At 39.3% G+C, this 22779-nt stretch overlaps 1 protein-coding gene across 2 annotated transcripts in view; it reads left to right on the top strand.

Moving 5' to 3' along the window:
• Positions 1 to 22779, top strand: part of LOC134665723 (very long chain fatty acid elongase 7) — a 44760-nt gene that overhangs the window by 17075 nt on the left and 4906 nt on the right. The window contains exons 1-5 of one of the 2 annotated variants that reach the window (XM_063522695.1): positions 14295 to 14400; positions 18290 to 18426; positions 20617 to 20807; positions 21476 to 21556; positions 22045 to 22196. In XM_063522695.1, coding sequence (XP_063378765.1) covers positions 18357 to 18426; positions 20617 to 20807; positions 21476 to 21556; positions 22045 to 22196 — 494 coding nt within the window. In that variant the 5' untranslated portion in view covers positions 14295 to 14400; positions 18290 to 18356. Of the gene's footprint in view, positions 1 to 14294; positions 14401 to 18289; positions 18427 to 20616; positions 20808 to 21475; positions 21557 to 22044; positions 22197 to 22779 lie in introns of those variants that run through there. The other variant, XM_063522694.1, reaches the window with a different exon arrangement.

Genomic DNA, 22779 nt, shown 5'->3' with positions numbered 1-22779 from the left:
TCATTTTGAGGTACGGAACCCTAATTATTCAAAATTAATCCGTACTTTGTACTAGGTATTTCTGTGTATACATTGCAGGCGGAAGACGTAACATGTGCAGCTAATAATGCAGGTCAAAAGTCAACGGAATGCATTGCTACACCTATTTATTAGGTATTGCTTATGAATGGTTAAATGCAACTTGTACATACTTGTTTTACATGCGATGCGTTCACAAGGTCGTTCGTTTGCGATCCGATTTATAATAGTGGTTATAAGCAGGTAAATGGTTCTCATCTCAGAATAAACTGATACTTAGCTTAGCGTATTATATGTATTATGTATTTAACCCTTAATCAAATATTGGGAAATTATTTCCCACTTCATTCTAATTTACGAATTTTTTTTTTCTTTTTAAAGGCAGCACTCAGCGATACCAACCATACAGATTTAAAATCTTAGTAACATTTTGAATTTGAAAAATGGCAACACTTTTCTAATGGCCGCCATTTGTGACCATAAGTCAAAGTCAATGTCAGTTGTTGTGATTTTTTTTTGCAATAACGACAATTTTTTTAGTGTTTTGAGGTTAAGTGCGAAAAAAAATCTTTTAAGTGCATACACTGAATACTATCATAAACTAGACTTATTTTCCCTGTGTTTTGCTTGAAAATAATCGTGATATCGATATGATTTAGCCAAGATTTTAAGGTTTTAGTAAGTGGGTAATTATTTCCCATTGTTTGTTTCGGAACGTACGATTTACAAAAAAAATTGGTAGGTTTTATCAAGTGGGAAATTATTTCCCAGTGTTTGTTCTCCACCTAAATTTTGATTGGTTTCCATAAATAAAAATACATGCCCGTTTGGCTGTTACACAAAAAATCTGTGTCTGTTTTTGTTTTCTATTTTATTTTATTTATTTCTTTGATTTTTGAAGATAACGTCAAAGGATCATACTTGAATTCCAAGCAAAGCCGGGGGGAGCTACTAACTAGTAAAAAGTTCGTAACCGTATCGAACAATGGGAAACTATTTCCCACTTCATTAAAATTTTGCTATTCCGTTACGGATAACGGGAAATTATTTCCCACCGCAAAACCCCCCTTTACCCCCCACTAAAATTCTTTTTACATATTTTTTCGTAATCTACGCACCCAAATTACCTAAAAACCATTCTTAGTTTTCAAAAATCTCATGAAAAGTGTTCCGTTTGATTAAGGGTTAATTATACAAACAGGTCTACCGCAATATAATTTCATGGGTTTATGTTAAATATCGACGTTTCAGCTGAGTTGCACCAGCTGTTGCCTGTGGTCACGGAAAGACTCAGTTGAAACGTCGAAATTTAAGGTACCTAAAAACAATGAAATTATATCGGGAAATTAAATATGTGTACAAAACGCGAGATTTTAAAGTTTTATTTTATCATATAGTCAGACCGTAAAAAGTCTGCAGCGGTTTTGATAGCCCACGCAGTGCAAGCGTCATATTAAATGTCAAACTTCTATGAAATTATGACGTATAAATAACACTTACGCTGCGTGGGCTATCAAATCCGCTGCAGACTTTTATTGGTGCGACTATAACTGTTTTATATAGGTAACTAAACTAGACAGTCTGCTGATTTTTGCGGGGGAGGGGTACGTCAAAATGTAAACGTAACGTAAAAATAGCCACGTTAGTCCATACAATTTGTATGACCATTGGTCATAGAGTTTCGACAGAGGGATACGCCTGTTAATGGCTACTGCGTTTGGTTATATCCTCCAAGGTACTAGACCAGCGGTCGGCAACCTTTTAGCAGTCAAGGGCCACATAGCAGTTAACGAAGTGAACGCGGGCCGCACTTTGTTAATATTTATGACTTTATCAGACATTGTCATCGGTCAATATTACATACAAAATACTTCAAAATAGCCCGGGAGGCTCGCGGGCCCCAAGTGAGAGGTCCGCGGGCCCCAAGTGGGAGGTCCGTGGGCCGCATGCGGCCCGCGGACCGCTGGTTGCCGACCGCTGTACTAGACTATAGTTGGGTTATTTAACGGCAGCTAAATGCTATTTAGCGCAGCGACTGTGTTGCGACATACGATACGGCCTAAGAGTACGCAGGAGTGCCGAGATAATCACCCACTTGAGGCTTAACCGCAAAGCACATTAGAATGAACTAAGAATACAGACTATTAGGCTCTGTCTTATTTGTCAAACTATACGACTACAATACTCGTATTCGGTTCCAAAAAGTGCCAACCCTAATAATTGTTCGTAGTAATGCTGAGCCGAACGGAGCCGAGTTTGCCCGAATTTAGAAGTATCTCTCCACTGCCTTCGATAACAAACTTTTGTCAATGTCAATGACAAAGTCAGTGTCATGTCATCTTAAACTTGTCACTATGTCAATAAAGCAAACTATTGATAATGATATAAAAAGATAAACACCGATCAATGTCAATGTCAAATTACGTTGTTACAACTATACACCGTGAGCCTCGATAAACCGACAGACTTTAATAATGTATACTATATCCTTGATAGTATTAGGAGTAAATAACAGGTCTAAGTGAAAGTATTACACCACATAAATCCGTCAAGTGGGGTAAGTGGGGACACAAGGAGTAACATTAGACAAAAGAGATATGTATTCCCCAATTATTTGTATGTCCTTGGATTTCACGGGCCTATAAATCCCGGTCTTTTGATAGGCTTGCGTGGGGATATAAAACCCCATTATTAATATAATAATATTAACGTGGCTGGCAGCAGTATACTTTTTACAATATTTAAATCTCTTTAAATTTGTTCATAATTAAAAAAAGAGTCTGAGTTACCCCACTTGACGGTACCTACCTGTATCTACCACATGCGTTTTGAGCAGACTGTAAAGCTCCCTCCACACTCGTGTTCGCGGCTTCGCGCACGTGTGGAGCGGGCTTAAGAGGTAAGCATCCATTATTGTGTAATTCGTGTAGCGAATGCATAAGATCATTAAATTGTGACCAAATCTAAGATAAGCTAATAAACAAACGCGAATCTTACGAAGATGTGCTAATTAAATAGGATAGGTACTCGTTGGAACGTAATACTTAAGTCAATATTGATACTCCATTATATGTCGGCGCTTGCGTATTTATATTTACATACTTAAACCACCTGGAATATCGGCGCGATTTGGGAAATGAATTAGACATTCACTAGATATGAAATAGAAACGATATGTGACGTTCCACGGCAAAAGGTACCTTATGGCCGCAATAATATTGGAGCGGCGTTAGTTATAGCGTAAGCGCCAACCGCCATAGGGTACCTTTTGCCATGGAACGTCACATATCGTTACTATTTTTCATATCTAGTGAATGTCTAATTCATTTCCCGAATCGCGCCGTGAGTTATTAAAAACAAGTTGCTTAAAATATAACACGTTACTAATTATTGAAATATGAGCTATCTTAAATCAATATAAAAGTCGCTGATTACCTCATACTAGTGTCACTGTCACGTCTCGAGACGAAACCATGACTCCATAGAGCGTCTAGTGGTGCAGGGTAGAGCAAACGGACCAAGACCGCGTAAAAGGCCACCTATGCGATGGACTGATCAAATTAAATCTGCCATGGAAGGACCCCTGAACGCATTTGCCAGAATGACCTCCGACCGCGGAAAATGGCGAGAAATCGTACGGCAAGCAACATCTGTGCCTGATATCAGCTGTTGACCACGACACTCTGCAAAGAGTATAAACGACCAAGAAGAAGATTGTCACTGTGACAAGATACGAAATGGTACTGAAATTAAATACATTGACCGTACCAAAAACGGTCCAGACTAATGAGGATGGAGGAGATTCTGAAGTAGAACTCTTTACGAAGTCGTTTAAATAGGCACCGTTAAAAGTTAACGATATGCTAGCTGTGCTTTAGAGGTAATTTAGTTTCTATGTCAACCTTTGTGACTGTTAACGGTAGGTTTTTATACCATACGTATTGTAACAAGACAATATGGGCTGCTATGTAAGCGCATTTCTAAAAAAGGCTTGTACAGTGAACTGTAAAAATATGGGTGCACAAGTCATCTCAAAAATATGTATAACTCCCATAGCTCTTATGTCAGCGAATTAAGAACTATGGGACATATTTTTGAATAAGTTGGCTACACCCATACTTTTACAGTTGACTGTACAAAATGTTATGTAAGTTAGTTGTAATTACAGTGACAGATTTAGCCTTACCTATTTTATTATCAATTTTTAACGAGAAACAATAAAATTCATAATAAATGTGAAGTTCCACCGGCAAAGGTACTTTATGGCGGTACCTTTACTCGTGCAACGTCACAAATAGTTTTCTGTTTTTTTTTTCTGAATTTATCTTATTATTTACTGTAGTTCAATTTCAATTTTTTGTCTTTCCCTAACAACTTTTCACTGAAATTGAGCATCAAAAATAATGGTTGAAGTTTCTCAGGTTATTCGGGCTCACCTTGTATTTTTCCATATTTCCAGGTCAATGACACATCAGTAGGATAACCAATTATTGTAACCACTAAACGTAGGACTTAGGACCGCAACCGTTTTGCCAACCGCATTCGACATAATGGCGACCGCATGAACGAATATCGTTTAAGACTAAAAAACATAAACAGTTGAAATTGCATGTGCCATAAAATCTTAGGAAAAAGATTTGGGGTTCTACAGCCGTATTCGAACAATGAGATACGTCAAATAAATATCAATCAATCAGTTTTTGTGTATTATTTATGGCTCCATCAGGGCTTAAATACTATAGATATTGAAACGATATGAATTGGATATGTCAGTGTCAAAAGTGACGTTTTTTGTTTGAAGACACGTCAATATTGACACTTGTTTGACACTGACATATCCGATCCATATCGTTTCAATATCTAATATTTGACGCCTGTCATTGTTCAGCGAATACGGCTGTTAGAAGGAACTTTTGTAGACGAGAAATCGCAAAGATGTTGTGACGAGTATATTTCGGTAAACCGTAAGAGGTAATGGGTTGTCAAACTAATATATTAAACTAATATACAGAAATAACATGCATGTTGACCTTCATTATAGACTTTTTCACCAGGACGACTTGTAAAAAAATTATGTAGTTAAGATTCTTCTTGAGGTACGTGCCTTATTTAAGTAAGTAGGTTTTAAAGTCCAAAATCGTACTTTTTTTCACTCGGTTAGCGTTTTTGTCACGAACGATGCTCAACTGTTTCGTGTTCGAAATGACAGCAGAAAAGAAACGTTGGTATTAAAAGCATAAAGGCCTCACTTAACGTCATGATATGTATGATATGATTATATCATCATAATAATCTAATAGCGTACCTACACGTAACTTACTTTCGCTTTTCCCCATTATTACCTAGCTGTCGAAAATGTCCACGAACGGGTATGTCCGTGGTTTCACTTTTTATTATATTTGTAACATGTTAGCTTTTAACAAATAGTTAACAACGAATGCCATATTCTTTTATTTTTTAACTAAAATGATTTTAGTATTTGTAGTTTAGTTTAGTTTAAATAAGGGGTTAAATTAAAGAATGTAAGCGCAAAAACTCAGTCTCCGATAATTGTTTTAAATGTGATTCCTTTTTCTACTGACATATTGGTTTGTCAGGCTATTGAAGTAAGCAAAAAAACGCAGCTTCAATATGCTTATTATCTTTAATCTTTAGTGCCACTTGCTCCATCCCACTAACCCGAAGTTAAACGGTTAACGGCTTGTGAGAATTTAGGGTCTACTAGACCCTAAATACTCACAAGATGAGCATTTCTCAAAAAGTTTGTACATTTCGATCACATCTTAGATTTCTATAAAAATTGGTATGCTGGTAAAGTACATGAAGCTGAACAACTTCCACCATATTTCCCAAAATGTCCCAGAAAATTTCTATGAGACATTCCTTTTTTGTTACCAAATGTGCAAGGAAATCTGGTAACAAAAAAGGAATGTTTCTTTTCTATTTCATAATTTCTAGGACGTTTTGGGAAATATGGTGGAAGTTGTTCAGCTTCATGTACTTTACCAGCATACCAATTTTTATAGAAATCTAAGATGTGATCGAAATGTTTAAAATCATCTTTATTTAACATCTATAAAATTATGATCAAATTTTTTATTACGATATCCACAACGCAGGCTTCGTCAGGTGGCTACAAATACAAATCCGCAATCTTGCTTCGTCGAAAACAAACCAATGACGATATCCGCAACAGGCTTCGTCATTTTTTTTCGTCACAAAATATTTGAGAAATGCTCAGATAATGTCACCTACTCCTCACACATACTTTGGCAATTTATTATTGGATCAGTTTCCATCTTACTCTAGTATCCTGTTGTTGTGAAAGTGCTGTATAGATGCGCTGGCGCATAACGTGTCGCAGAGTGACAGATACATTACAAAGCCTTTGATTTATTTATAAATAAGTTAATAAAAGGCTGTGTAACGTACCTGTCATGCCTTTAATTCACTAAAATCATTGTATCACGTCTGATGTGTAAGCTATAGTAGGTACTGTGACGTAGTATGGGGTTTGTTATTGACCGGCAGTTTTGTGAAGATTGCTAATCGGACAACGCCCTGGCTAAGATTCGAACCCAGGACCTCCAGCTTCGCAGGCTCACTAACTAGGCTATGCCGATAAAAAATAATCCCATTTTCATAAAACTTAACAAGCCTCAATTGGTTTATTTATGGCCTTTGATTACTTAAGTCAGAATGACAGATAAAGCCAAACTATATTAATAAACTAATTAGCTAATACTCCTTGTATTACCTAATTGTGGTTTGTAGAGCCTTTATGAATACCTAAAGCAATCAATCTGGTCAATAATCAGTTTGAGTGCGTCAAGTGCGCTCGCGCATAGGGGCCAAAGTCCGATTCGACGCGGTGGTCAGCAAGTTCTACTGTTATTGAAAGTTGACAACATTCTTGGAAGTTAAAATAAAAGAGGCAATTTAGCCGTTACGTCATGAAATGAATGTCTATAGTTTTTCTTCTAAAAAGCGCGACGTGCGACTTGAACCAATGCGTTTTTCGGAAGTTATGTACGAAATATCATTTATATATATATATATTCTTTTTATTATGAATGGGCTTACTCATGGCCGCAGACTAGCCGAGGCGTAGACGTGGCCTACGATGGAGCGAGCTCGCCCAGAAGATGCCTGTTCACTCTTGATTTGAAGGTTGCCGGGTTATAAGAACACGGAAATATAGACGCCGGCAAGGAATTCCATTCCTTGGCAGTGCGCATAAGGAAAGTAGAAGCAAAGCGCTTCGTGCGAATTGGTGGAATATCTACCAAGTAAGGATGGAGACCGGCCGTGCGTCTAAAAGTCCGATGGTAGAATGGGGACGGTGGAATAAGCTATATTTACCAGTCGCTTTTCGGTGAAGGAAAACATCGTGAGGAAAGCGGACTAATCCTAATGTAATAAGGCCTAGTTTATCCTCTGGGTGTGGTAATTAGTGCTTAATTATTCGATTGCCTCTAATGGTTTTTAAATTGTGTACTTATTGCTTGATATTTGTATAATCGTATAATCAATTGTTATTTTCCTACTTAACGATCATAATATAAATTCGTATAGATTAGGGTAAAATAATTTATATTGTAATTTCATATTATGAAATAAATAAATCTAAATCTAATCTAAATCTTACGGCAATTCTTGGGATTAGTTGTCAAGCGGGCCCCAGGCTCCCATATATGAGTCGAGGCAAAAAATGCCGGGATAACGCGAGGAAGATGATGATAGTTTTTTCACCACACCAGCTCGGAAAGGCTTACTTTGCACTTTAAAAACTGATAGCAAAGTTGCATTTTATGCACATGTGAGGCAAAGTAATCAAATGCAAATTTTGAGTTGTTTTCTTATGTTTGCTGGTAGAATTGACTTTTAAATGATGATTTTGGATAATAAATATTTAATAACATTCATTTGGATTTGATTTGTTTTGATTATGTTCGATATTTTACATTTAATATTTGCTTCGGGTTGGTGTGGTGAAAAATTTTGTGTTTCACTCGGGGGCAAATTTTGTTTAACCCTCGTGCTTTGAAACCCTCGCAACGCTCAAGATTCCATTTCTGAACCACTCGCTAGTGGTTCAAATTTGGAATCTTTCGCTTACCCGAGGGTATCAATATTAGCACGAGCGGTTAAACAACAACTTTGCCCCCTTGAAAAACAAATAACTATTCTTCTAAAGTAAAGAAGGTTAAAAGGATATTAGTTTTTCAACTGTAAAAATCTGAGTTCTGACATTGATTTTATTCATTCTGACACTAATTGAAATCACATCGAATAATTCAGCTAATTTTGTAGTAGAGTTAGACCAAGAAAAGCCTGCAGCGACTTTGATAGCCCACGCATTGCCAGTGTTATTTGAAACGTCAAACTTCTATGAAGTTATGATGACGTAAACAGTTGTACCGCGTGGGCTATCAAAATCGCTAGAGACTTTCTTGGTAAGTATAACTCGAAAAGCGATTGTAATATTTAAAAGTTATGGAGCATTCAATGAAATTGGCTATCGTTGTCCCGTACAAACGCGAGTTTTCTGAAGACTTGCAGGTACCTATACAAGTTTCTTCTGTAACAAATGGTCAAAAATATGACCAGAAAAATAATCGTCGGCTTTAAACGCCAAAAACAAATTCTCATATACAAAATAAAATGCGTTTGTACGAGACAGCCCGTGGAATTCTCCTTATAGTAAGTTTCACTTTTCTCGCACTTTTACGTCAAACCTAATTACACCCGGCAAACCGCAGTATGGACTTATATAATCTGTACAAGAGTACTTATTTCAGTGTCGCGTACAATATCATTCGGACCAATCACAGATTTCGCGTGTCGAAGTGTCATTTAGTCGCTAATTGTAGATTTGATCACGCTGCGATGCGCCGGAGCAGTTGTACGTCAGTAATGTCAGTATATCGTAGCCTTGGGTTCAGTAATAACTGTATGTAAATGGAGGTTTTGTTATACTGGTGTGAACGATTGGAATTACCAAGGGCTGTAATTATCTAATTATGTAAAGGTAGCATATTATGCAAGGTTAGAAGATGGTAGTGAAATCTTAATAGTCTTTGTTTTGTTCGTGTTTTTAAAACAATGGTTATAAGGTCGAAATAAAGTACATGAGTGATAGATTCAGTTAAAGCGAGTGAACTATATGCAATGTGAGAAAATATTTCGTTATCTAAGATGTTGTTTTTGCGACACACTGGGTCCGTCCCGCCTCCAACGTATTAATGTAAAAGCGGGCGGAGCGGCGGAAAGCGCCGAAATTTTAAAACCTAGCAAATATAACCTAGGGCCTCGGTAGAGAGTACCAATTGGAGTTGAAACTCTAGGTCCATGGGGTCCCAGCGCGCACAAGTTGTTCGCAGAAATCGCGAAGCGTCTGGTTGACGTAACTGGGGACCGAAGAGCTGGCGGCTACCTTGCCCTACGTGTCAGCATTGAGATACAGCGAGGAAATGCCGCCAGCACCCTTGGTACAATGCCTCAAGGACCTATTTTAGATCTAAGCTAATAGTTTTTAATATCGTTTAGTAGTACCACTGTATATATCTTGTTTTTAAATAAATGATTAAAGCTAAGTGTTGTTTTTGATACGGGTTTTTGCGAATGTAGGGTTATGCTTTTGAGTAGGTACCTATTAAAATGCATACTTTGGGTAGTTTTTAGGGTTCCGTACCCAAAGGGTAAAACGGGACCCTATTACTAAGACTTCACTGTCCGTCCGTCCGTCCGTCCGTCCGTCCGTCCGTCTGTCTGTCACCAGGCTGTATCTCACGAACCGTGATAGCTAGACAGTTGAAATTTTCACAGATGATGTATTTCTGTTCCCGCTATAACAACAAATACTAAAAACAGAATAAAATAAAGATTTAAGTGGGGCTCCCATACAGCAAACGTGATTTTTGACCAAAGTTAAGCAACGTCGGGCGTGGTCAGTACTTGGATGACCGTTTTCTTTTTGCATTTTTTTCGGTTTTTTTTTGCTTTATGGTACGGAACCCTTCGTGCGCGAGTCCGACTCGCACTTGCCCGGTTTTTTATTTTTAGAGTTCCGTACCCAAAGGGTAAAAACGGGATCCTATTACTAAGACTCTGCAATCCGTCGGTCCGTCCGTTCGTCTGTCAGTCACCAGGCTGTATCTCATGAACCGTGATAGCTGGGCAGTTGATATTTTCACAGATGATGTATTTCTGTTGCCACTATAACAACAAATACTAAAATCAAAATAAAATGAAAATGAAAAATGAAAATGAAAGTTTATTGGTAACAATGGTTACAAGTCTGTTTAGTTAAATAGTACATTTAGTAAATATTTTTCACCTACGTACCTACACAACATAAAATAGATATTTAAGGTTGTATGGGAATACAACAAACGTGATTATTTTGCCGTTGTTTGCGTAATGCTACGGGACCCTTGATGCGCGAGTCTGACTCGCACTTGGCTGGTTTCTTGTTCCTCGCGTTATCCCGGCATTTTGCCACGGCTCATGGGAGCCTGGGGTCCGCTTGACAACTAATCCCATGATTTGACGTAGGCACTAGTTTTACGAAAGCGACTGCCTTTTGACCTTCCAACCCAGAGGGTAAACTAGGCCTTATTGGGATTAGTCCTGTTTCCTCACGATGTTTTCCTTTACCGAAAACCGACTGGTAGATATCAAATGATATTTCGTACATAAGTTCCGAAAAACTCATTGGTACGAGCCGGGGTTTGAACCCTCGACCTCCAGATTGCAAGTCGCACGCTCTTATCGCTAGGCCACCCAGCGCTTCTCGCACTCTTCTGGTTTATTAGTACTTACCTATCAAAAATGCATAATTTGGGTCATTGTCTTCACAGGTAGCAGGTAGCTTACCGGTCGTGGAACTGGAATTTGATTTCATTACACCGCGTGGGCTCTAATAACTCGACACACGTATTTCTAACGGTATTTTTGATTAATGTGCATATGTGATGCAGTTAACCGAATTTTTAAGTAAAACGTCCAAAATAGACGTCATGCAACAAAGCCAATTAAAACGATTTCAGATACCTAATTAGTTTCAGTTTTAGTTTAATACTTATTTAATGAGAATGCCATTTGGCATTAAGTCCGCCATTTGTACATTGTTGTACATATATATTTTGTGCAATAAAGTTTTAAATAGATGTGGAATAATTATATATTATATGAAAAATTCATGCTACTAATATTTCGTATATAGAATTCCTTGAATATGTCTGTAATTACCTCTACAATTTAGAAATGCATTATCGGTTTGTGTTTACAACTTTGCACGGATAGAAGGTAATGATTGGCAGTTTTAAAAATGCAGTTATTTGTCCTTTGACTTTGCATTTTACAAACAACCGTCTCAATTACCAATGCAAAATGCACCGTATATTGTGTTAGCGGTTAATTTTGCCATTGTTTGTGTTTTATTACAAATTGATGAGTTGTCGATCGTAAAATTGGAACAATTATTTAATTTGTTGCAGTTTAATTGAAATGACGTTGTATGGTTTCCAGTGAAAATGGCTCGTACTTATTATTTATAACTAAACCCCGAATTTAAAACAAAATCAATAGTTTATCCCATTGTCACCATGTCAGGCGTGGCTCACTCCGCGATTTCGTCGCTTTGCTACAGGTAGCTAAAAGTACATCCGTTCCACACCAATTTTGGTGGCTAGCCATAAGCCGCCTAGCGGCCATATCTGTCCTGATCGTAACAGACGCGTTTTGTTAGAGAGTGTGTTTTCTGTACCTAGAACTATTATTTATTCAGTGACCATGTACAGTGGTAATACTTTTTTTTCCTAGCCTATTTGAGTGTCCCACTGCTTAATTTCCACGACTCCCGATTTGGTGCTTCCTCAGGCCAGTTGTTCAGGAAGCTGTCCAGGTCATCTCGCCATCTCCGTTTGGGCCTACCGCGGCCACGTTCCTCTACCGGCATCCACTTGGTGGCTAAGCTAGCCCACCTCTCCGGATGCATACGGTAGACGTGACCGGCCCAGTCCCATTTGAGCCTAGCGGTAATACTAGTAAACGAAATTAATAACTAGCTCAAAACTAAAATAGACCCTTGAGGCATTGTACCAAGGATGCTGGCGGCATTTCCTCGCTGTATCGCAATGCTGATACGTTGTGCGAGGTAGCCGCCAGCTCGTCGGTCACCAGTTAAGTCAACCAGACGCTTCGCGATTTCTGCGAACAATTTGTGCACGCTGGGACCCCATGGACCTGGAGTTAAAAAATTGGTACTAAGGAAATGTCAATGGAAGAAGATAGATTCAGTTTGCCAGATTGGATAGAAATGTCTAAGACTCACATAGATTGTTCAGCTTAATGCAGTAATACAGACCAGTCATTATCCATCGTTAGCTAGAGATTAGATTAGATTACGTCAAAACGTGGGTTTCCCGTAATACTACCTCGTTTTCTAAGTGTATACCTACTCGAACTTCCGTTTGAAACCTACAGTCAACGTCAATAATATGTTTACGTTTTTCGCCTTATTACAAAGGAGTAAGGTGCAAAAGTGTAAACATATCTTTGGCGTCGACGTCCTATGAGTAGATGTAGAAATCATTCTATCTGACTTTATAGATTACTTGCGGGAGATGTTTTTCCTTAATAAAAGTTACTCGTAGCGAGCAGAAATTAAATCACTACTGATTAACAGTCCGCCGGACGGTATTGGTCTGTCAGTTAGAACAAAATTTTGACAGTTCCGAACTACTGACAGGCCGATACCGTCCGGCGAACTGTTAATCAGTGGGCCCCTTTATATATATATAAAGACCCCCGCCGCGCCGTGTCTGTCTGTTTGTGTTTTTTGAGTTCGCGATAAACTTAAAAACTACTGAACAGATTTTCGTGCGGTTTTCACCAATCAATAGCGTGATTCTTGAGGAAGGTTTAGGTGTGTAATTTGTGGTTTTGTGTTACCCGTGCGGAGCCGGGGCGGGTCGCTAGTATTAATCTATTTCTAAGTGGATTGTTTACCTAATGCCAAAAAATTGTTTGCTTTTTCTTATAATTTATTATTTATTTAATACTATACGTGACATTTATCACCGTAATTTTCTTCTCAACGGCCTAGTAGCCTAGATATAATTAGGTTCCGTCCTAAGCACTATAAGCTAACATCTGACGTTTCCCCGTGGTCTTTGGACCGAGGTATTCAGGCCAACAAGCCTAGGCATTTCGTCACAGTTGGCAAAACAAACAAAACTAGCCTGTATTGCGATAACGTCAAAGTGCATTCGAAACGCATGATTTAACTTGGCTTGTGTATATACGGCTAGATGACTAGAGACGTGGTGTCAATGAAAGTGTAAAGTACGGAGGGGTCTTCTTAAATTGGCAGTTTAGTTTTACTGCATCAGGTGTATATATGAGCTGAGTTGCAAAATGTATTGGTTTGGTATTGGTTAAACAGGAGAGTATGTTATTGATGTTCATAGTAAGATGAGCCTTTTTGAAGCTACAATACTATGTTTAGTTTTAGTTCATGTTTTGCTTGAGTAAGTGAGATTTTAATTGCTTATGCTAGCGTTTGACCGACTTCCAAAAACGAGATGTTACTCATCTTTAGGTAAGGTATTGTTTGGTGATTTATGCTCAATAGGTATTTCGCCATGGACTGACGAGTTTTTTTTTTGGAAACTTACTTAGCTATGCTTAGCTATATTGTAGGTATCATCTGGTTTGACTTGAAACTATGGGCAATAATTAGGCTCATTCAACAAACTAGATAAACTATATGTACAAGCCGGACTGGAGCTCAAAAATATAATTATATGTACTTATGCCAAATTCCAGCTCAATCAGATTCTGGAAAGTGGATCAAATTTAAGTTACCTAATTTGAAGCACATATATTATATAAGCAAATATAAGCGGTGAAGCTAAATAAAAGTGTGTAAAAATCGATCTTGTATAAAGCACAGACATACGAATTATAATATTTATAATAATAAACTGTAAACTTAATATCAAACCGTACACAAATGTCAGAGCGCGCACGAATTGGGTGAAAATCAAATAGGCCGCATTGCCTCCCTCATTAAACGGAAACTGTGACTTACTAAAACTAACAAACTCTATTACATCCAAGCAAAATTAAGTTTTAACGCTTATTGTTAAAGTTCATATTCCAAGCGAGGAAAAGCGAAAGTTAGGAGATTTTGAAAGTAATGTTTATCAATATGGCCGTCATAGGGAGAGGAGGAATTTCTCCCACCCTCAAAGCTCGCTCAGTTTCAATCTGAACTCCGATAGGAACGCACGCGTGTTAATGTGCCAAAATGTATTAAAATACTTCCATATTGTGCTATGATACGGTACATGTCTTCCTATATCCGAAGTGACGGTATGTATTTGTCCTATTTGTGTGCTTTTAAAAGGTCAAGGGTTATTGAGGTCTGCCATCGATTTGATGGGATGCGGATTTTAAATGTTCTTTTGATAGGCATAGGAAAATTCGCTGACGTTTTGATGCTACATACTTACGCTCCAATAGTATTTGACTGTATACAATTATTTTGCCCAATGCATGAAATAAAGCACCAGAAGATTAATAGAGAAACGTAGACAGCAGTTATTTTTATTCCTAAAATAAACAAAAAATGCTTTAAATGAAGACAATTTCTATTTTAAAGCCCGTATAAAACTATAAAGAGTAGGTAATTTGATTGTGACGTCACATGCTAGTGTTTTATATAAATTTCATAGTAACAAAATCGTTTTGACAGTTCGAAAAAAGTAACCGATTTGATTAACTAGTAGTCAAATACCCTATAAGTACTATGCTTATTTTATTTACTTACCGTGTATTGTTTTAGTGATTTCCCGATTTTAAGGCATAGTTGTACATGCCGTAACAATTACCTACCTATGTACAGTCGCCATCAGATATATCGGAGCGGCCAAGGTGGTCACAATATCTGAACACGCGCTCTAACGCCTTAACAATAGAGGCGTGTTCAGATATTTGTGAGCGCGTTAGCCGCTCCGATATATCTGATGGCGATTGTACAGTCTGCAATTCTATTCGCTTAGCACCTTTGCCTACAAACTTCTATGCAGGTCACTTTTGTTTGCAGCCGATTGTACATGGCAAGTTCCTCGTTTTATCGTCGTCATATTAACTGCGGCAATATTGTAGTTGTAGCACGACATTACTGTCGACTGCGTTGCTGCCGCAAATGTCAAAATCGTTGTTACTGCCCGGATTTTTGACACTTGTTTCAGCACTGCAGTCGCATACGGCAAAATCGTAGTTACTGCCCGGATTTTTGAAATTTGTGTTAGTTCTGCAGTCGCTTATGTCAAAATCATTGTTGCTGCCCGGATTTTTGACACTTGTGTCAGCACTGCAGTCGCATATGTCAAAATCGTTGTTACTGCCCAGATTTTTGACACTTGTGTCAGCACTGCAGTCGCATAATGTCAAAATCGTTTTTACTGCCCGGATTTTTGACACTTGTGTCAGCACTGCAGTCGCGTAATGTCAAAATCGTTGTTACTGCCCGGATTTTATAAATTTGTGTCAGCACTGCAATCGCAATATGTCAAAATCGTTGTTGCTGCCCGGATTTTTGAAATTTGTGTCAGCACTGCAATCGCGATATGTCAAAATCGTTGTTGCTGCCCGGATTTTTGACATTCATGGCAGCAATGTAGTCGGCAGTAATGTCGTACTGTAATACTGCAGCATGACATTTTGAAATACTTAGTATTTTTATTTTGGTTTTAATTTAGCTGTAGGTAAATATTATTTTATCTATGAGACATGAGTCATTAATTACTCGTTTAATTTAGAAAACCTTAATTACACCGATCATGACTGCTTTCACAGCTTACCGAGCCAATTGTTAAAAACCTAATTAATATTAATAAAGAGGCTATATTAATAAAGATAATTTATTTATGCAGGTCATTTAGTTTTTTTGTAATAATGATTCTAATTAAGAGATAATCAAATCCAATTACAAATTATGTACCTAAATTATTTTCTAAATACAGTAGATTTTCACTAAAGTTATTTTAAAATAGTATTCATAAGGTGTTTTGGGATTCAGACTGCACCAGCGTTACTGTTGCAGTATTCATCGAATGGGCCTAATACGGAAGACCAGCGCTGGCTTTATAGATGCTGAGTTGGGTCCATTTCGTGATGCACACTTATTGATGTCTTATTTCCTTGCTGTTGTTGTCTGTACATGTTCGTACATGTTTTGTGAACGTCACGAATAAATATCTTTTATCTATCTTTATTGCGGTACGACATTGCTGTCTCTAATGTCAAAATCAATCAATGTTAAGGGTAACATTCCATTTCTGACCGCAGCTGCACTACTAGTAGGTACGAACGCGTCTGTGTTATTGTCAATTTCCATAGTAATGTATGATAGTCCTGCTGTCGTTGCAAATGGATACCTTTAATTATATATGTGTAGGTATTGGTTAACACCTTTAACTATGTGTGTCAGTTATTTCGTAATATACTTACCTACGGTACATGTTGTTAAGTTCCATTTTGTACATAAGTTCCTTTCGTGTTACGATGATTAAGCAAATATAATATATGTTGTGCCAAAATTGGCAACAAACTGGCAAGTTAAAATAATGTATGTAAATATTATATGAGTAAACGATATTTCTCTTCACAGACGAACTTGTGCCACTTTAGCTCAAAATATTCATGAATATACACTTAAACGTCGTGTACCTAATACTTAACGCACCTTATATTAAGAATCCTAATAGTCAAGTTTCATTAAAAGAAGGTTAAAAAAAATTCAAGTGATTATGACCGCTGCTACGATTATGTTTTGTGTGTCCACCGTGTAGATAATTCGGTAAACGGCATAATTTACACCTTTAAGGCAGCGGTTGGCAACCTGCGGCCCGCGGGCCGCATGCGGCTCGTGAACCTGTCACTTGCGGCCCGAGTGCCGCCTTGGCTATTTTGTATGTAATAGTGACACACGACAATGTCACTTAAAATCATAAATATTAACAAAGTACGGCCCGCGTCACCTCTCCGTTAACTACTATGTGGCCCTTGGCTGCTAAAAGGTTGCCGACCGCTGCTTTAAGGGATCTTAGCGTTCAAAAGGTGTAAAACAAGTGTCGACACGGATATGTGAGCGAGCTATTTAAATATCTGTCCTATTGCAAAACAACACAAATGGTTGCTCATTGCTTTACGAGTACAACTCAAAACAACAACACAAAACAAAAGCAACAATATACATATAGGTAGGATAGGTATTTATTCAATCGTTCGTTATTTTTAAAGTTTTCTGTTCTTTATATTCTGCTACCCTAAAGTTGTCTGGAAGAGATCGCTTACAGCGATAAGACCACCTATTGCTACCTGACACCTGTATCTACCTACTTTACTTACAATATTTAGTGCGAGCGAGTCTTTCGAGAACGAGATTAAAATCTACTATTTGGGTCTCTGAGCATTAGACCTCGCGAGTCTGTCTTTGCATACCTAGCTTGAGCATAAATGTATGGCTCCACCATTTAAAAAAAAATCCGAAAACTGTAAATAATAGACGAAAAAATCATATAATTATGGAACAGCTTACAAAATTCACGAGGATCTGTTAATAAATGCGACGTGAAGGTAGAGGATACCTAAGTGAACTGTCCAAATACATTATCAATTTTGACCTGAAGGTCGATTCTAAACTAACCATTTGTTATGGTACGACTGGTTTTGATACGACCTTGACGATCCGTATTGATGACTAGACTTAGGGCCAGTTGCACCAACCATATTTAACAGACTGATCAACGTCACGCAGCAGAGATCTATGAAATTTCCCATACAATAAATATTTAGTGAACGCTTTAACGGTGGCAGATGGTTTGCTGTAACCGGGATATGATACGTGGATTACCTTTCGTATTGTTTTCGAGCTCCCGATATTTCGACGCAGTTACATGCATCCGTCTTGATAGTTGGCGTGCATCTCTCATTTCATTTCGCTAGCACCATTCAGCATGAGCGATCTCTAAGGTCGTATCAAAATAAGATCAAAACTGCAACAAGTTGCTAATTCATTAAATTTATAGAGTTAGACCAAGAAAAGTCTGCAAGGATTTTGATAGCACACGCAGAGAAAGCGTTATTCTACGAAATTATGATGTATAAATAACACTTGCACTCTATTTGCTATCAAAATCGTGACAGACCTTTTTTGGTCTTCACCAATTTAAACGTTTATTTTCATTCGTTCCAGAGTCCAGCTAGTTCGTGCCACCAAAAAATGCGGGCCTGTTCAACGTGACAGTTCAAAAGGAACCAAGATGTCGTTCAAACAGCTCACAAACAACAGTATCGCTAAGGCCTACAACCATCTGTTTGTGGAACTAGCAGGTATTGCAACAAACAACAACTAAGAAACACTACAAACAACAGCAACAAACAACAACAAAGAAACACTACAAACAACAGCAACAAACAACAACAAACAACAGCAACAAACAACAACAAAGAAACACTACAAATAACCCGCAACAAACAACAACAACAAATATCGACATACATACAACAAATGAGTTACATTATGTCAAAGTCTGGATAGGTATAACTTACAGTTAATAACATATACTAATCTATGACCAACAACAAACAAAGAAACACAACAAAGAACAAGATGTAAAGGGGACCTTTTTTTTTTATACCACATCGGTGGCAAACAAGCATACGGCCCGCCTGATGGTAAGCAGTCACCGTAGCCTATGAACGCCTGCAACTCCAGAGGTGTTACATGCGCGTTGCCAACCTTTTAAAAATCTGTACACTCCTTTTTTGAAGAACCCCATACTGTAGACCCTCGGGAAAACCTCGGGAGGGAGCTCATTCCACAGCCGGAGCGTCCGCGGGAGGAAATTCCTCTTAAATCGCACAGTACGCGACCATTTAGGTTCTAGGGTGTGAGGATGAACACCCTGCCGACGGCGAGCGGTGCGGTGATAGAAAGCGGCCGTTGGCATCATGTCAAATAGTTCCTCAGAGCACAACCCATTGTACAAGCGGTAGAACACACACAAGGAGGCAAAGTCTCTCCTTAGACTTAAAGGTTCAATACCGCTTGTGAGTTTGGGATCATCGACGATTCGCACAGCGCGCCTTTGGACTGAGTCGAAGGGTCCAAGCTGGCATCCAGGTGCTCCTGCCCAAAGGTGACAGCAGTACTCCATATGGGGTCTGACTTGCGATTTATAAAGCAGCAGTCTTTGCCCCGGAGTAAAGTATCGCCTCGCTACCTATTGCACCTACCGCTACCTATTGGACCTATTGCATAGGTATTTATAGCTGTAGATTTTGTTATGTTTTCCGTTAATTTAGTATATCAACTGTACTGCTCATTTGTCTCCTTTATCATAAAAAACTCATTCGGGAATCGAGCCCTAGGACTTCTGATCATGAAGCCCAAAAGCACCACGAATCACCAAGTATGGATACATATATCAACATTATTATAAGAAATGAAACAGACCGAAATACACTCAAGTTATTCACCTCAGTCCTAACACAATAACAAGTCCAAAACTCTTTAAAATAATTGGCTACAGGTGGTTCACCTCGGTTCTAACACTATAATTCCTACACTCTTTAAATTAATGGGCTAGGCTAGACAATCTATTAGGCACTCAGGAAGCTATTAAAAGGTTATTGACATTATACTTTTTGATCTACTACGATTGACCGTGATCACACTGATCACATAATGTAAAACTCAATGGTTGTAAAAAAACCGTTCTTTGTCTACGTGTGAAGCGATACCTTTTGTTGGGCAACCATAATGCTCTAATAGTATTGTTAAACAGTTGAACGCTAACTAGTTACAATTAGCAGCGGTTAGCATAACAGCCATGTCTTTACTTGAAAATTCTTGTAAATAAAATGCTTGATTCTTGCTATACGTACAAACGTCAACACTCCTAACTGTACATCGGTGGACCTTATTACAAACGGCATATGGTCCACCGATGTACAGTTAACAGTGTGGGAGATGGTACATCCTCTCTAGGGTGAAAGATTTGATTTGACAGTTGCTTTCGTAACAACTAATAACACAGTATATTTCGTAGAATATATGTGAATATTACTATTTAAATTTCAAACTCCATTCCAGTAAGAATCACACTAAGGGCATGATATAATAATATACTCCGCCTGGTATTCTCTTCCCGTCTTTTCTAGGTCACCTGACTGACACAAGCCTACGACATCATGCGACAGCGCTATATGATAATATGCGATAGCGCTATATATAGTGGCCATGTTATTGTGACGTAGGCTTGTGCCACTCTGGGAAGAGAAGACCATGTTTTATTAGACTATGTTCTAAGGGTATATCGACGCGCATTCGGGCAAAAGCCGGCAGGAAAGAGCTTTATGTCCGTGCAACAAGAGCGAAAAAGACGTCGACGCGTCGGCAGGCGCCAGCCGATGCGAGCCGAGCCAAACAACGACTTTTTCGCTCTTATTGCGCAGACATAAAGCTTTTTCTTATCGGAATTTGTCGATTTCCGTTAACCGTTTAATGGAATCTTCCAGATCCTCGCACCAACGACTGGTTCCTCATCAGCAGCCCGATCCCCGGGCTGACGATCCTCTACCTGTACTTGAAGTTCGTGCGAACATGGGGCCCTCGGTACATGGCCAACAGGCCGCCCTTCCAGTTTCAGAAGACCCTGATCGTCTACAACTTCCTGCAGGTGCTTGTTAGCTGCTGGCTGTTCCATGAGGTAAGTTTACATGTATCTTCCAGACCCTAGCATTGGCTGGTTCCTCATCAGCAGCCCTATCCCCGGGCTGACGATCCTCTACCTGTACTTGAAGTTCGTGCGAACATGGGGCCCTCGGTACATGGCCAACAGGCCGCCCTTCCAGTTTCAGAAGACCCTGATCCTGATCTTCCTGCAGGTGCTTGTTAGCTGCTGGCTGTTCCATGAGGTAAGTTTACACGTATCTTCCAGACCCTAGCATTGGCTGGTTCCTCATCAGCAGCCCTATCCCCGGGCTGACCTTCCTGTACCTATAGGTACCTACTAAAAGTTCGTGCGAACATGGGACCCTCGCTTTATGCGGCCTTCGAAGTGTAACATATTATTGCAGGTGACTGTACTAACTTACGGTTAGGAGCAAATGTATAAACCCGCACTTAACACTAATCAATGTGTAAACCACGTCTTCATTCCAAGCAAGTGAGTTGCAAAACGGGTTGTCAAAAGTCAGTTACCTCACAGAGTATTTATTTAGAGTATTTTAAATTTTTATCAGGTAGGGTTTCATGCTACCACCGGTCTAAAAATGCGTATTGTAAATCAAGTATCTATGTAGCGAATTCTGTCGTTTTAACTATGAATTCAAAAAGTTAAATAGTAAATAAACAGTACTTTTTTTCTAATTTCAGGGTCTAGATGCGGGCTGGCTGCGGACATACAGTTGGAAATGCCAACCCGTCGACTTCTCAGACAGCCCGGAAGCGATGCGAGTGAGTTCTTTCACACACTCATAGACAAATAGACACGTAGTCCCCATTTTCCTCCCTGGATATTGAGATTATGGAAAAATTTCATATAATTTATTCTATATAACTTACTTACTCCGTTGGCTCAGCGACCCAAAATGAAAAATGAGACTTGGCCTCAGACACAAGACAGCGCCACTTTTCTCGGTCCTGTGCGACCCCTCGCCAATTGTTGACTCGAATTGTTGTAGTTATTGTATATATTATTAACCATACTCGTAACTATGTATAATTTCATTTAGTTTCGATTTCTATTGAGATCAGATCCCGTCGCCATCAGATTTATCGGAGCGACCAAGGTGTTCACAAATATCTGAACACGCCCCTATTGTTAAGGCGTTAGAGTACGTGTTCAGATAATTTTGAGTACCTCGGCCGATCCGATATATCTGATGGCGACGGGAAAAACAATCTTAGAGTATCACTATCAATCGATCCTTTCCCAATTCCAGGTGGCCCGAGGAGTCTACGTGTACTTCCTCGCGAAGATGTCGGAGCTCCTGGACACGGTGTTCTTCGTGCTCCGCAAGAAGGACCGCCAGATCACCTTCCTCCACATGTACCACCACACCGTCATGCCCATGATATCCTGGGGAGCGACTAAGTAAGATATACACGTAGCTTCCTAGCGACGATGTCGGAGCTCCTGGACACGGTGTTCTTCGAGCTCCGCAAGGATCGCCAGATCACTTTCCTCCACATGTACCACCACACCGTCATGCCCATGATATCCTGGGGAGCGACTAAGTAAGATATACACGTAGCTTCCTAGCGACGATGTCGGAGCTCCTGGACACGGTGTTCTTCGAGCTCCGCAAGGATCGCCAGATCACTTTCCTCCACATGTACCACCACACCGTCATGCCCATGATATCCTGGGGAGCGACTAAGTAAGATATACACGTAGCTTCCTAGCGACGATGTCGGAGCTCCTGGACACGGTGTTCTTCGAGCTCCGCAAGGATCGCCAGATCACCTTCCTCCACATGTAGGTACCACCACACCGTCATGCCCATGATATCCTGGGGAGCGACTAAGTAAGATATACACGTAGCTTCCTAGCGACGATGTCGGAGCTCCCGGACACGGTGTTTTTCGAGCTCCGCAAGAACCGCCAGATCACCATCCTCCACATGTACCACCACACCGTCATGCCCATGATATCCTGGGGAGCGACTAAGTAAGAT

The sequence above is a fragment of the Cydia fagiglandana genome, chromosome 7 (assembly GCF_963556715.1).
Source record: "Cydia fagiglandana chromosome 7, ilCydFagi1.1, whole genome shotgun sequence".
Lineage (NCBI taxonomy): Eukaryota > Metazoa > Arthropoda > Insecta > Lepidoptera > Tortricidae > Cydia > Cydia fagiglandana.
Note: the sequence above shows the minus strand (reverse complement) of the source record. Positions and strands in the feature narration are given on the sequence as shown.